A 15,338-nucleotide genomic window follows, 5' to 3' on the forward strand; every position below is an offset into this window, starting at 1 on the left:
AAAATAAGTGATACTCTCTTTAGAAAGGTAAGATTTATCGAAAAATAAAGTACAGTACTTGTAATTATTGGGTTATTTTTCCAGGTATTATATATTGTTTGCTGTTCATTAACCAATAGTTATTTTTGTTTATATTTTAGGTATGTTTAGTGATGGAGTATGCAGAAGGAGGTTCATTGTACAATGGTAAGATGCCTTTGTATGATTACCAATGTGATTACTCATGTCAAGTTGTAATGTAGCACTGAAGGGTAAAACAAACTCCTATGACACATCTGATTGATGTGCATTTACCTGGTATAGTTATATAGCAAACATAGTATTTAGAGAATATTAGACATTTCCAGATCATATTCCTGTATGTGGCATTGGGTTGCTGATATTTTGGCCACTTGGCTTTTGGATCCATCCCAAATGTCCATATTTTCCTTGTAGTAATATACAATAGTCTATACTCTGTTAGAGATTAGAAAGTTGTACAACCCATCTCTTCCCTGTCATCCAAATCCATTGATGGGATTTTCTTTTGGGCACTGTGGAATAATCCACGAGACCATGTTTATTTTATTAAGAGCCAGAGGGTATCCTATTCAAATCGGAGTGTTGTAAATAATTTCTAGAGTGGAGGATTGTGCTTTAATTGAAAATACCCAAAATGTTGGCATTTTTGATGGTTTGTCAGGTGTGTAAGTAGGTAAATTGTGAGAAATTTGTGGTCCACCAGTATGTCTTTCAAGGGCCACATTCTCAACTAGAGCCATTAAAAGCAGTTTAGCAGGTCCCTCAAGTGGGAGTTCCCCCAAAATAGTTGATGTGGAGAATTGAGTAGAATGATTCGATTTCATTTGGGGTTTCATGCAAAGTAGAGAGTCCTTACTGTTTTGAGTGCCTGAGAAGATTCTCAGGAGAGTGGCATTAGGGTTTTCTTCATCTTGGTGGAACTAGTTTTGTTCATGATATAATTTAACCGCTAGGTAATAAATGAATAAATGTCGGATGCCAAGGTCCCTTCTATTAATAAAAGCTGACAGAAATGTTGCATTTGAAGTTTCTCAGGGCCTCCAGTACCGCCACACGTGAGCAAGCAGAGTCATCTAATAATAACTAGTTCTTCAGCAAAGAGTGATAATGTATCCTCAGGTGTACTAGTCTTAAAGTCAGTTATTTGTGCTGATTAAAGTGTTTTGAGAGCTACGAGTCCAGTCTCAAAAAAAAATAGCAGCGATAAGGGGAAACCCTGCCAGGTCCAACAGGAGAGGGGGATCACTCTTGTGATTATATTATTAATCCGAAGTTGATTTGATAGAGATTTTGATAGAGATTTATTAGGCCAGACCCAAATGTCATTAGTGACTAGTATTCTTGAATCTTTAAGGTGAAAAATTTGTAGATGTGTGTGTACACGTCTAAGGTTTATGGCTGTGGATTTAGTAGGCTTAAATCTTAGTTGGTCAGGGTGGATAATAGAGGTAATTACTTCTGCTAATTGGGAAGGTTTTGGGAAGTGGAATTGGGCGGTAGGAGTTTCAGCTTTCAGGACTTTGTCCTTCCTTAAATAGGAGCATTTCTAAAGCTGTGTAATGTGGGTGGAAAAGATCCCTTAAGTATAGCCTAAGTAAAAGATTCATGGAGTTGTTTAGTCAGCAGTTAGTTTTGTGCATTTTGTACCAGGCTGGGTAGCTTTTGTACTTGTTTTCAGCATATGTTAATATATATATATATATATATATATATACAACCTTGGCAGGTCATATTTTCAGATTCCATCCTCCGGGTATAATAAATAATCAAAATTTTTACGTTTTTGCCATTCACACCTTAATAAATAACCCCCTAAGTGTGAAGGCAAGTCAGGCATGGTCTGGGAATGCCAGCGGAGGATACTAAAATATTTTTGCCTGAAGTCATTAGAAGCAAGTGCCACATCTATGCATGATAGAGTTTTTTAAATTGCAGGGTGACCTGAAAATTGCTTTTCCTTAAAGGAGAAGGAAACTTAAAAAACAACACCTACTTCATTGTGTTTGCCATCAGGTCCCCTCCTGAAACGCCACATTAAAAACTGCAATATCGATACTGTTTTTTTGCACCAGCGCTCAGAAGTTTCACAGTAGTTTAAAGTTTGGACAGTCACAAAAATTGGAGCGCTCACCTCTCAGACAAACACAGTTGAAGTGCCAGGTGCTGAACTAAAAGGCCCAATCCTGTCCTCGGGTCACATCAATCCATAGACAAAAATAGCAGCACACTGTTAAGTTGCAAAAGTGCTCAAGTGCATAATTTATTTAGCCCACAGCATACAAAGGCAACGTTTCGGGCCAACCAGGCCCTTTATCAAGCTTGATAAAGGGCCTGGTTGGCTCGAAACGTTGCCTTTGTATGCTGTGGGCTAAATAAATTATGCACTTGAGCACTTTTGCAACTTAACAGTGTGCTGCTATTTTTGTCTATAGTAGTTTAAAGTTTGGCGCCGCCATTTTCCGACCTGCGCTTCCTCACTACTGCGCATGCGCCTCCTTTGTCACCCGGGGATGCAAACGTACGTCAGACAGACCGGAATGCTGGCTTGATTTACTTGAGCTCTGCTCCTCAACTTCTGCGCTCGCTGTGCAGGAACTTCAACGCTTCCCTGTGTTACCAAGCAATGGAGAAAGAGGAATGCATAGGTCAGCGATGACGAACGGCTGCATCATGTGACCTCAACGTCATCGCTTCACAGGGAAGCCACAAGATCCTTGTGAGTGCGCAGGGCTTGCAGAATTTCTTCTGCGCATGTGCGAGCCCTAATAAAGCTGGATTTGGTAGGGAGAGGGCTGTCTTCTGTATTACATGCACACAGCAAAATTTTTTACTTTGATCTTTGAATACAGCTGAAGGGAAAGACATATAGAGGCACAGTTCTTGTAAGTAGTTCTCCATTGTGTGCTTAATATATACAACTTTATTTGTTTTTTACCTTTCCTTCTCCTGTAAGCTTTTTCCATATCTGCTGTTCAGTTATTCTGCTTACTAGCAGAGTGAATGGTGGTTTGCCCAAGCCTTTTGGGGTCAAGTTATTTTGAAATAACAAGTAAACAGAAAGGAACCTTGGTGAGGAAGACTAATTTGGCAAATATATGTTCTAGTTGTGCAAGTTAGAAAAGGTTGGCATAAAATGGTATCATCTTTTGGTATTGCAGTTTATAAATCTGATTATGTATTTTCCACAGTAATCCGTGCATAGTGAGATTAATTCTAATGGAACATTTTCCCTTTCATGTATGAACACAAGTATGTTGAGTGTGTCTCGTGACAGGCATTGAAAACCAATAGTTTTTAGTGTCAACATTTTCTGTCCCAGGATTATTACTGGAGAATCATTTATTGTGGGAGTGACAAAGTAGCATTTTTTTTTTTTTGCCACTAATATGGATTAAAGTATTTTAGTTACCATTGAGTCCAGTAAATGTGTCCTACTTTTTTTACATGGATGTTTTGCAATCATTTTTATTTTTCAGTTTTGCATGGAGCTGAACCGCTGCCTTACTATACAGCTGCTCATGCAATGAGTTGGTGTTTACAATGTGCCCAAGGAGTTGCATATTTACATAGCATGAAGCCGAAGGCTCTAATTCACAGGGACCTCAAACCACCAAAGTAAGTATTGTCTTTTCACCATATAAGTCAATTGAGAGTTTTTAATGATCTCTCAAAAATAACTTTTATGAAATGCTTAGGTAATACTTATGTATATTGTGCTCCAGAACTAAATTTTCCTGCACATTTGTTAAAAATAATTGCTTACGGTTTACTTATTCAAGATTTGTCCCTTTTCTTTGAATTTGTCATTTTGTCCTAGATACCGAATGTAATTTCAGTGCATAGTATTGCAGTATACATGGCAAAACTTGATGTATTGTTTTTGTTACTAGGCTTTGTACTGAGTTATTTATTATAGAGCATTTGATTTGTATGTATTTGTGTCCTTGTAGCTTGCTGCTGGTAGCTGGAGGCACCGTTCTTAAGATTTGTGACTTTGGTACAGCCTGTGATATTCAGACTCACATGACTAATAACAAAGGAAGTGCAGCATGGATGGCTCCAGAAGTTTTTGAAGGTATTTTTTGAAATAGAAAATAAGCCACGTACTTCTTCTTTTTTTGCACCATTCATTGACGAGGAGCATGCTCTGGTTACCTTGCTGCATAGCCCTGCCTTATGAAGGCATAAAACAGCCTAGTGCTCTTAAAGGGGGTGTTCACCTTTAAATTAACTTTTAGCATGATATAGAGTGATATTCTGAGACAATTTGCAATTGGCATTCATGTTGTATTATTTATGTTTTTTTTATTTAGCATTTTGTTCGGCAGCCCTTCAGTTTTCAATTTCAATCTGGCTTCTAGGGTCCAAATTACCCTAGTAACCATGCCTTGATTTGAATAAGAGACTGGAATATAAATAGGAGAGGGCCTGAATAGAAAGATGAGAACAAAAAAGGTAGCAATAAAAAGGGGGTTTGTTTTTAGGTGGGGTCCGTGACCCCCATTTCAGATATGGAAAGAGTCGGAAGAATGCAAGTCAAAAACAATAAGAGAAGAAAAAATTAAGACTAATTCAGAAGTTGCTTAAATTTGTTATTCTATAACATGCTGAAAAGTAAACAACCCTATATGTGCACTTAAAAAATCTGTCACAATTTTGTAGAATGTATGTATTTTTGTTTTTATTAAACATTGCCTTTAGTTCCATTTAGCAGGGCTTTTTAGGTCATGATTATGTATACAATAGACTGCTTTGTTTTAAGATGGATATTTAAGATGGCTGAGCACCCTAGAACTGATGCTAGACATAAAATGAAAGAATAGATCTTCTGCTATGCCGAATGCATACTTTACGTACAGGATAGCAATAACTAGTCTTCAGATGAATAATGTCATGACAGTGCTTCACAAATACAGGTATGGGACCTATTATCCAGAATGCTCGGGACTTGGGGTTTTCCGGATAACAGATCTCTGTAATTTAGATCTTCATACCTTAAGTCTACTAGAAAATCATGTAAACATTAAATAAACCTAAAAAGCAGTTTTTTCTTCCAATAAGGATTAATTATATCTTCGTTTGGATGAAGTACAAGGTACTGTTTTATTATAACAGAGCAAAAGAAAATCATTTGGATTATTTAATTATAAAGGAGTCTATGGGAGACGGCCATTCCGTAATTCGGAGCTTTCTGGATAACGGGTTTCCGGATAACTGATCCCATACCTGTACTAGCAGTGCTAGGGCATATTCACTAACTGCATAAAAAAGAGAAACTGATACAGTCCGTACCACCCATTTTGCTATATTAACCAAAAATGTGTTAAGTGGTAAACTCCCTTATTAGATCAAAAGAAAGTGGAAAAGTTTGAGAATAATAAGCATGTCTTTTTAACATCATCTATAATTTAATATTTAGATTTGTATTCATGTAATTGTCGTGTGTCTTGACAGCAATTGATGGCTTCTGTGCAAAAGATTACATTTCTTAGTTACATTTATTACACAATATGTATATACTTATCGCATGGATACCAAGATATAGGTTTCTCGTGTTTTGTCCCTTAGGTAGCAATTACAGCGAGAAATGTGACGTATTTAGTTGGGGAATAATTCTTTGGGAAGTAATAACCCGAAGAAAACCTTTCGATGAAATTGGTGGTCCAGCGTTCCGTATCATGTGGGCTGTTCACAATGGTGAGTATACAAGTTATGTGCTCACAGTTCTCTGACTCATGTGTTGTACATGTGTAATATAAGTCTTTGTGTAGTGATTTTGCTTTTTTTTTCTATTTAATGCATGCAAAAATGTTTTGTATAGAGATGTGTATATTTATTTATTTAAATCTTGACTAAAACGTATTAATACAATAAATATATATAGAGATTGATAGAGAGATTGATAGAGAGATTGATAGAGAGATTGATAGAGGGATTGATAGAGGGATTGATAGAGGGATTGATAGAGGGATTGATAGAGGGATTGATAGAGGGATTGATAGAGGGATTGATAGAGGGATTGATAGAGGGATTGATAGAGGGATTGATAGAGGATTGATAGAGGATTGATAGAGGGATTGATAGAGAGATTGATAGAGAGATTGATAGAGAGATTGATAGAGAGATTGATAGAGAGATTGATAGAGAGATTGATAGAGAGATTGATAGAGAGATTGATAGAGAGATTGATAGAGAGATTGATAGAGAGATTGATAGAGAGATAGATAGATATAATATTGTGACCAGGATGACCTAGGTAACAGCACATGTACTGCACAGTTATTGGCAATTTATATTGTTCTATCTCACTGCAAAAATGTCATCGGTTATAATCCGAGTTTAGTGTTATTTCTGTCACATGACTCCCTGAAACTTGTATATTATAATAAATAAATTACCTCTTGTTGCAAAATATGAAGATATTAGAAGTCACCTCAGAGTTCCATGACCTTCGGCCTACCTGTTTTTATATGGTCATGTAACTTCTCGGTAACTTATAATATCCTTATATTTTACAAGAAGGGGTACTTTTTTCACCATATCAGCCATAGTTTCAAGACTGCGTACAACTACAAAAAACGTTTAATCACAAATATCGCCTGCCCCACCGTTTAGGAACGAATGCATTGGTGTGACTCATTACGGAAGTTCGTTTTGATTCTGAGCTTGTTGCAATTAGAAATGGGTCATCCACATAATGGAGATAAAACTGAATGCGAAAAATGACAAGAGTCAAGCATACTGTCCCAGGGCTCAGCAATGTTGTTTTTGATTGTGGTTGTTGGTAAGACGGTGCTTAACAGCTTTATAAATTTGTCTAATGAAAGAATCATTAATTAAATGAATTACATGTTTTTAGTGGTTTTAAAGTTTAAATCATTGTCAAATTTTAATTTAGAAAGTTGCTTCGAATTTTGTTTTTTCATTAGGTCAAACATTATTTTGTCGTTTATATTTTGTTAGGGTTTAAAAAAAATAGTATTACAACTTTCTTTTTACTAAAATGTTTTTTTTGTTTCAATATCTAATTCCCCTTTTATTGTATAATAACAAGTATTTAATCTTGCCACTTCATTAGCTCTTCTTAAAACTTTGTAGGTACTCGCCCACCATTAATTAAAAATTTGCCTAAGCCTATTGAAAGCTTAATGACTCGCTGCTGGTCCAAAGATCCCCCACAAAGACCTTCAATGGAGGAGATTGTCAAGATAATGACTCATCTAATGCAGGTATTTTGCTATTTTCAGAAGACATTTTGCCTTCAAGCAACTCTTGTAAAAAATCATTTGGTTTTCTTAAAATAACTGCTGATAATTCAAGTGCATCCACCTGTCACTCTGCACGCGGTTCAGATTAGGCCCAAAGATTCATTCTTTAGTGCTGTCAGGCACATTTTGTCTTTGCCGTTTCTCTGCTAGTGGAGAAATTTGTTTTGTTTAGCCATTTGCCATAAAACAAGTCAACATTTGATTAGTTGCCATTGGTCAGTGCAGATTTTTCAATTATCTATGACCTAAGCTGACCTTAATTTTTTCTCAACTGCAGTATTTTCCTGGAGCGGATGTTTCCTTACAGTATCCTTGTCAGTACTCAGATGAAGGGCAAAGTAATTCTGCCACAAGTACAGGTAGGATAAACGACTTTTATTGGCACATTCACATTGAGCACTCCTAGGAATGCTGTAGTATGGTTTGCTTTTATCTGGCAGTGGTGCAATATTTTGGGCACTGCAAAAAGAAAGATTCTGCCCCCCCCCTCACTGGGCCATGGGGTCTGCATCCTCTATAGTTGCGCTACTATTTTGCAGTGTGTTCTGTAGTTGTAACGATTTCCTCTTCATAACCAACATGCCCATATTTTAGGGAAATTGTTTGCAATTTTCACTTCAGTGGGAACCACTTCTAATCAAAAGAGTCCTGTGTCACGATGATTTGTATCTAGTGCTAAAGTTCAAAACCCTTTAGTAATCAGGATTGGACAAGCCCGATCCCTGGCTTCAGTATCCAATGAGCTTCAGCCTTGAGTGATCCCACAGGGGCATGCAATTTGCAGGTGATATCTGCTAAAATTAATGGGAAGTGTTTGTCATATGCCCTCAAAGTAAAAGAGGCTCTTCCATTATTTAGTGGAAATTACAAAGTGTTTTCACTCTTCACTATAGGTTCCTGCATTGATATTACATCGACTAATACTAGTAACAAGAGTGACATCCATATAGAACCTGGTGATTTCCAAGCAAGTGCGAGTAATGACACAATCAAACGAATTGAATCAAAGCTTGCACAACACTTGAAAAATCAAGCAAAGCAAACGGTAAGTAGATGTTCTCTACTAATTGCTCTCATCTTTAGTTTATCTTTTATTTGATATTGTTTAGTTTTTCACACTTGACAAAGAGCATCACAAGTTTAAAACATGTTGTGTAGCAATAAACATTTTTAAGCAGTTAATCTGTGCTGGAGTGCCATATTCTTGCATATATTACTTTGTGATTTTCTGTTTCTATGGAACATTTCATTCAGGTCTCTGGTAAGAGAAGACCAGAGCTTTTCTGCGTTTAAAGTAATGAAATTTGAAAATCGGGGGATAGGTAACTCTAATGTTAATGGGAAACAAATTGCATCCATTTTTCCAAGCTAGCATACGTATAAAAAGCAGATATGTTATTATAACAAGACAAGTACTGGTTAAAGCTATCTTCACTCTTTGGCCATGATTTCAACCAGTTTATAAATTGCCATTTTTCTGATTTGCAGGGTGAATCGGGTCGATTGAGTTTGCCTCCCTCTCGGGGTAGCAGTGTAGAGAGCCTGTCTGAAATACGAGGTAGACCACCATCTACTCTGGGTACATCTGAGGGGAAACGAATGAGTGCGGACATGTCTGAATTAGAAGCAAGAATTTCTGCAAGTACAGGTAATTTTTTAGGGTGTAGTTAAGTAGGAAGCCGTGCATTTTAAAAAAAAAAACCTTCCTCCTGGTCGTCATCGTTACTAGTTTGTGAGCTACAGAATGTCCTTGTGTACAGTGTGTTTAACTGAATAACAATTCTCTGTACCTGCTTTGCATACTACTCACAAGTGATTTTGGCCAGGTTGTTCAGTTTATTAAAATGACACTTGTGCATCACAATTTCTAGTTTAGTGCTGCATATTTTTGATTTAAGATCACAGCTGTTACACTGGCCTTTGGAACGTTTCATGTTTTTATTCTTGAAAAATTATACTATTGTGTTGCACCCATCCTAGCTGAGAATAGTGTTACTATTTGGAATTTTAGGGGGGTTATTTACTAAACTCCGAATGCAAAAATCACAAAAATCCGGCATCTCATGTTGAGGTTGCACATAAGTCATTGGGAGAAGTCCCAATGATTTTTTGATGTACGCTGGGTTTCGTGTAATACCCTGCAGTTTTCGAGCAAAAATCTGAGATTTCAGGTGAAAAATGCGTAAAAAATCGTGAAAATCTTTTTTTTTTCCCCCGCAAAGAAAATGTAATAATAAATAAGCGCAAAAAACCTGAGCGGAATTGATCAGAGTTTGTAGCAGAAAATATTGAGCTAATTTCGGATTTTGATAAATACACATCTGTCCGGAAGATTGCACCACAATCACTCCCAAACATAGTGCAAAGCTGGTACATACTTTCCCCTAATGAATGAAAGGCTATTTATTTCACATTAAAAGAAGGATGTTATTTTCAGTGTATGAAAAATTAACACAGAACAATATTTTAGGATTAGTTTATGTTATCCATTAAAATGTGAACTTTTGCACGGCATTATATAGTATATGTTGATGAACAGATTTTGCACTCATCTTCCACCTATGAAAGGTTTAGAGAGATGTTTGTATCACATATATTCACATGATGTTGGTTAATCAATATACAAAATACCATTTTTACCAACTGATCCAAAGCCAAGAATAATTTTGAAAATTTGTCTTGTCAAGCCTTTTTGGAACATTTCCATTAAAGTGGACCTGTCACCCAGACACACAAATCTGTATAATAAAAGTCCTTTTCAAATTAAACATGAAATCCAATTTCTATTTTTCATTAAAGCATTCATAGCTGTTGTAAACTCATTTCAAAATCTCAGCTGTCAATCAAATATTGTCTGCCACTCCTCTATGCCATGGGCATAGAGGCAGGGCAGACAATTACTTTCACTTTCCATTCAGCACTTCCTAGATGTCACTGCTCTCCACATATTCCCCCGTTCTCTTTACCGTTTAATTGTGTAGCCAGGGCATAGGGATGGACATCGGGTCCCCCATTCTGGTGCACAAACAAGATTCTGAGATGATGCAAGGCTTGTCTTAATAACAGTGTGCACAAAATGGCTGCTGCCTGCTTGCTATAATATAGAAGAAAGCAAGATTCAAATAATATATATAGTTTAATTAAAGTTCATTTTGCTTGACTAATGTGATAAAATAGGATTTTGAATAATTTTTTTGGGTGACAGGTCCCCTTTAACTAGATTTCCCTGCACCACAAGCTAGTATTCCCTTGGGTGCATATGCATATGATTTCTTATATTGCCACAAAACAATAACTGCTTTTTGTAAGTGTTGTTGCTTTGAATGTGCCATAAATGAGAAATCTTTGTCACATTATGCAATATTATTTGCACACCAAATAGAACTTTTATCCCAAGCATAGGGAAGCTAAACCTCAAAGCCAGTGTACTAAAGCAGACCAACTTTGACTATATCCAGAGAATCTACTTGTGCTGCAATGCCATGTTTACCTAATGCCAAAAACTGTGTAAAGATGACCAGTCACATTTTATTTACATGCAAGAACTAAAATATCACCCTGCTGTACAATTAGTCATAACCCTTTAAATGGCAAAGTCTGTTCTTCACCAAGAAGTCTGCATGGGTTCATACTTTTATGACCTTGAGTTTTATCTACGCCTGAAGGCTGGGTCTGGTAGTTGTAATTCAAATAGCTAAAGAACTATAGATTTAAAGATTTCTTTATGACACATGCATTTAACAAGAGTGAAACTTGTCAGAAAAGCCGTCAAAGGCTATAGTGAAATTCCCAAGAATCGAGAAGGGGTAGCTTACAAGTACTCCTTTACTTCTAACATTCTTGCCCAGATTTTTAGGTTGAAGGGATACTGTCATGGTAAAATGTGGGGGTTTTTTCTTTCAAAATGTATCCAAGAATAGTGCTGCTCCAGCAGACTTTTGCACTGCAATCTGTTTTCAAAAGAGCAATCCGACATGGGGCTAGACATATTATTGTCTGTTTCCCAGGTGCCCCCAGTCATGTAACTTGTGCTCTGATAAACTTCAGTCATTCTATACTGCTGCACTGCAAGTTGGATATCACCCCCCCCCCCCAAAGCCCATCAGCAGAACAGTGGAAAGGTAACTAGATAACCGTTCCCTGGTAGATATAAGAACAGCACTCAATAGTAAAAATCCATGTCCCACTGGGACTCCTTCAATTACATTGAGTAGAAGAAACAATAGCCTGTCAGAAAGCCATTCCACAGTGCAGCGCTGGCTCTTGACCAGGCAAAATGACCTGAGATATTACAACTAAAAAAAAAAAATACACTCAGGAATGAAATTGTACATGGTAGAGTGAATTATTTGCAGTGTAAATAGTGTAATTTAGAAATAAAAACTACACCATAAAAATCATGACAGAATCCCTTTAAAGTGTTACAAATAATGCATGTCATAATTATCCATTTTCCTTCCTGTCTCGGAAGTGTAATATGGTGCTGGTGTTCACTATTTCAGAAATTAAATCCTGTTTAGCAAGGTGTTTTTCAACTTGTCTATTAATTCTGTTGTCCTGAAACATTGTGGCGACTTATAATTTCTACCTCCAACAGTTTCCAAAACTGTCATGTGTAGCTCTGAAAGGTGCAGTTTGGTTATTTGTTGGGAATTTCTAGATGTTTCCCTAGCAGTTGTTAAAAGAGAGTGAACAAGCCCACACTGTGTAAAAATGCAACGCCTTTTTTTTTTTTTTTTTTTTTTTTTTTTTTTTTAAGGAAGGGCATAGAGCAAGCAATTGGCACAGTCCACAATGTTTTTGTATACACAACTCGACATTCTTTCCCTGAAAGTACCATGAGTCGTTAGTAAACAGAGTACAGATGTGGCACAATTGGGACACACGCATGCACTTATGCTCCCTACAGTTGTGTGTGATCAAAGTGGCACAACATTGACAATGGGTGCCTATTTTGTGGACATGCATAGCCGCTACTTATCAGAAATGAGCCCTAGGGTGTTTTGTCGGCAAGCTCATAGTTACTGGTTTTCACTTGAAATGGGCTTAAAGGAAAATTATACCTCTCAAACAATGTAGGTCTCTATAAAAAGATACTGCACAGCTAATATGTAAAACCCTGCTTCATGTAAATAAACCATTTTCATAATAATATACTTTTTTAGTAGTATGTGCCATTGGGTAATCATAAATAGAAAACTGCCATTTAAAAAAATAATAATAAGGGCAGCCCCCTGTGACTGTATGGTTAATGGTGCACATAAACATACCAAACAAACTATAGTTGTTCGGTCACATGAGCCAATTAGCAGACAAAGTTCTGTCTTTTGCTTCCACACTTTTTCCTGTTACAGTTAGAGCTGCAGTATTTCTGGTCAGGTGATCTCTGAGGCAGCACACAGACCATCACGAAATGGTGGTTTAAGGCAAGAGATGTTAAAGTGGCAAGATTTACTTAAATATATGTACCAGTTTGGTAAGATTCTTTAATATGCCACTTAATTTGATATAAACCATCTGTTGCTTAAAGGGATACTGTCATGGGAAAACGTGTTTTTTCTTTTTTGAAAACACGTCCGTTAATAGTGCTGCTCCAGCAGAATTCTGCACTGAAATCCAATTCTCAAAAGAGCAAACAGATTTCCAGCTGCCCTAGTCATGTGACTTGTGCCTGCACCTTAGGATGGAATTACTTTCTGGCAGGCTGTTATTTCTCCTACTTAATGTAACTGAATGTGTCTCAGTGGGACTTGGCTTTTACTATTGAGTGTTGTTCTTAGATCTAGACCAGGCAGCTGTTATCTTATGTTAGGGAGCTGCTATCTGGTTACCTTCCCATTGTTCTGTTGGGAGGGGGGAGGGGTGATATGACTCCAACTTGCAGTACAGCAGTAAAGAGTGACTGAAGTTTATCAGAGCACAAGTCACATGTCTGGGGGCAGCTGGGAAACTGACAATATGTCTATCCCCATGTCAGATTTCAAAATTGAATATAAAAACATCTGATTGCTCTTTTGAAAAATGAATTTCAGTGCAGAATTCTGCTGGAACAGCACTATTAACTGATGTGTTTTGAAAAAAAAAACATGTTTTCCCATGACAGTATCCCTTTAAGTATTCATTTTGGGGGTATAGTTTTCCTTTAAGTGATTAATTCTGTGTTTTGTGAAGCGTTTCTTGTATAGCATCTCATGTTCAAACATTGTACTACACATAACTTACTGCATGTCCATACTATGTCATTTCATTTACTGTCCCTTTCAGCCAAACGTACTAAACAGTAAAGGTTTTGATTATGAATTCCTGCTGAGTGTACTTGATCTAGAGTCAAGATGTGTAGGGTACCAATCCCAATTCTCTTTATGATTATTGGTGTGAGCTCTCTAAAAACAAGGATAGGTTCCATTTTCTGATCTGCCAGGTCCCACATTCATTGTCCGGTTTGCTCTCCAGTTAAATAATTGTATTTCTTATAGTATTTTATTGCCTAAAGCATTATTTTTATTTCTTACTTTCCATGCAGATAACTTCTTACTTGTGTTATGCTGATCTAACTTGTTTAGGGCATTTCCACCAAAGGGGTTCCATTTACCACTTGCTTTATTTGTCTGCTGACCTATTTTCTGTGTATATGTTGATGTTCCATCTTAATATTGTTTTGTCCTTCTATATAGTTTGTGGTAAAGAGAAAACATGCCCTGTTTATACGTAGCGATTATTTTGCCTGTGTTTTTACTTAAGTTGACAGAAAAGTTTAAGGACATGGCTTATGGTGTACAAAGAACCTTCCTTCTCTTAAGAATTGCACTGTGTACATGCATGAGAGTGATTATGCGGATGCCTTAGTTTCGAGCAGCAACAGCACTAGTGATCATAAATAGATCACTACATAGGATCATTATTGGGAGTCTGTTGAGAGTGCCTCTGTCAAGTTAAAAGGGAGCTATAAGTTAAACTATTGGAAGGGGGGTTATTCTATATAACAAACCCTAGCACACACCCCCTTACTGGCAGGTGCTGATACACCATAAAAATTGCACTAGCCCAGGGATACGTCTTCCTTGGGTGCTGCACCTCATGACTGATCTATAAACCAAGAGACCCCTATGCAGGTTTGTGTGCAGTATTAAAAGTTTTGCACACACGCACTGCTATGTCATCATACATTCTGTCTATTTAAGGCAAAGTAAATCTTGTTTACTTATATATAGGGTATGTTTTTGTTTTTAACAAGGGAACATAAAGTTGCTTCTTAGCTTGCACGTTTCCGTTATGCACGCATCCTCCTTGTTTAACTTTGTGCCCTATTGTGCTTTTATACCACTTGTAGTTGTTTGCATGTGTATGTGTTTTTGCAGCATATGTCAAGCCTAAACGAGGCCACCGTAAAACTGCTTCATTTGGCAACATTCTGGATGTCCCAGAGATCATCATTACAGGTATTGCAGAATGGTAATTACCCTTCAAGCCGAAAATAAATGAAATCAAACAAATGCCATGCATTGTGCTCCAATGTGCTTTTCTACGATGGTGTGTATAGAAAGTCTTTTGAAATGCTATATTTTAGCCCCTTTTAGTATTTATGAGACATTAATTGCATCTCTTCCTGCTATTCTGTTAACTTTGTGGTTCACAAACAGCACCCTATATTATATAAATGTGTGTATGCTGGGACAGAGATGCCAACCAATGTGTTTGTGTTATGGATATCATTCTGTTCATTGATTAGAAGTATTGGAATATTCCTGCCAGTTTATGGTGCATGAGACTGTGAGGATCTATTCAGATCAGAAGAATATAATGGAGCTTTTTATCATTTATGGCCTCTTGTTCTGTATCTGTCCATTGAGTTTGTTGGGCCATTTGACTGGATACCAAACAATACTGGCCAGTGCATGGCCACCTTAAGTTCTAATGTTATACTTTTTGCATTATAGCTAAGGCCCTAGCTACATCGAGGTTAGCTAATGATCCCATGCATATTTCAACTTTCTGACCTGCTTTTTTTGTAGGTTACCACCTTAAAGGGATACTGTCATGGGGAAAAAA

The 15,338-nt window shown here is 37.0% G+C and overlaps 1 protein-coding gene across 1 annotated transcript in view; it reads left to right on the forward strand.

The window, feature by feature from the left end:
• map3k7.L (mitogen-activated protein kinase kinase kinase 7 L homeolog) overlaps positions 1 to 15,338 on the forward strand; it is a gene marked incomplete at both ends in the record, with an annotated part of 44,144 nt that overhangs the window by 16,945 nt on the left and 11,861 nt on the right. Inside the window, 9 exon segments of the mRNA NM_001090890.1 lie at positions 141 to 186; positions 3,498 to 3,636; positions 3,972 to 4,096; positions 5,590 to 5,718; positions 7,120 to 7,250; positions 7,567 to 7,648; positions 8,183 to 8,334; positions 8,778 to 8,937; positions 14,648 to 14,728. Of these exon segments, the coding sequence (NP_001084359.1) occupies positions 141 to 186; positions 3,498 to 3,636; positions 3,972 to 4,096; positions 5,590 to 5,718; positions 7,120 to 7,250; positions 7,567 to 7,648; positions 8,183 to 8,334; positions 8,778 to 8,937; positions 14,648 to 14,728 (1,045 nt within the window).

The sequence above is a fragment of the Xenopus laevis genome, chromosome 5L, assembly GCF_017654675.1.
Source record: "Xenopus laevis strain J_2021 chromosome 5L, Xenopus_laevis_v10.1, whole genome shotgun sequence".
Classification (NCBI taxonomy): domain Eukaryota; kingdom Metazoa; phylum Chordata; class Amphibia; order Anura; family Pipidae; genus Xenopus; species Xenopus laevis.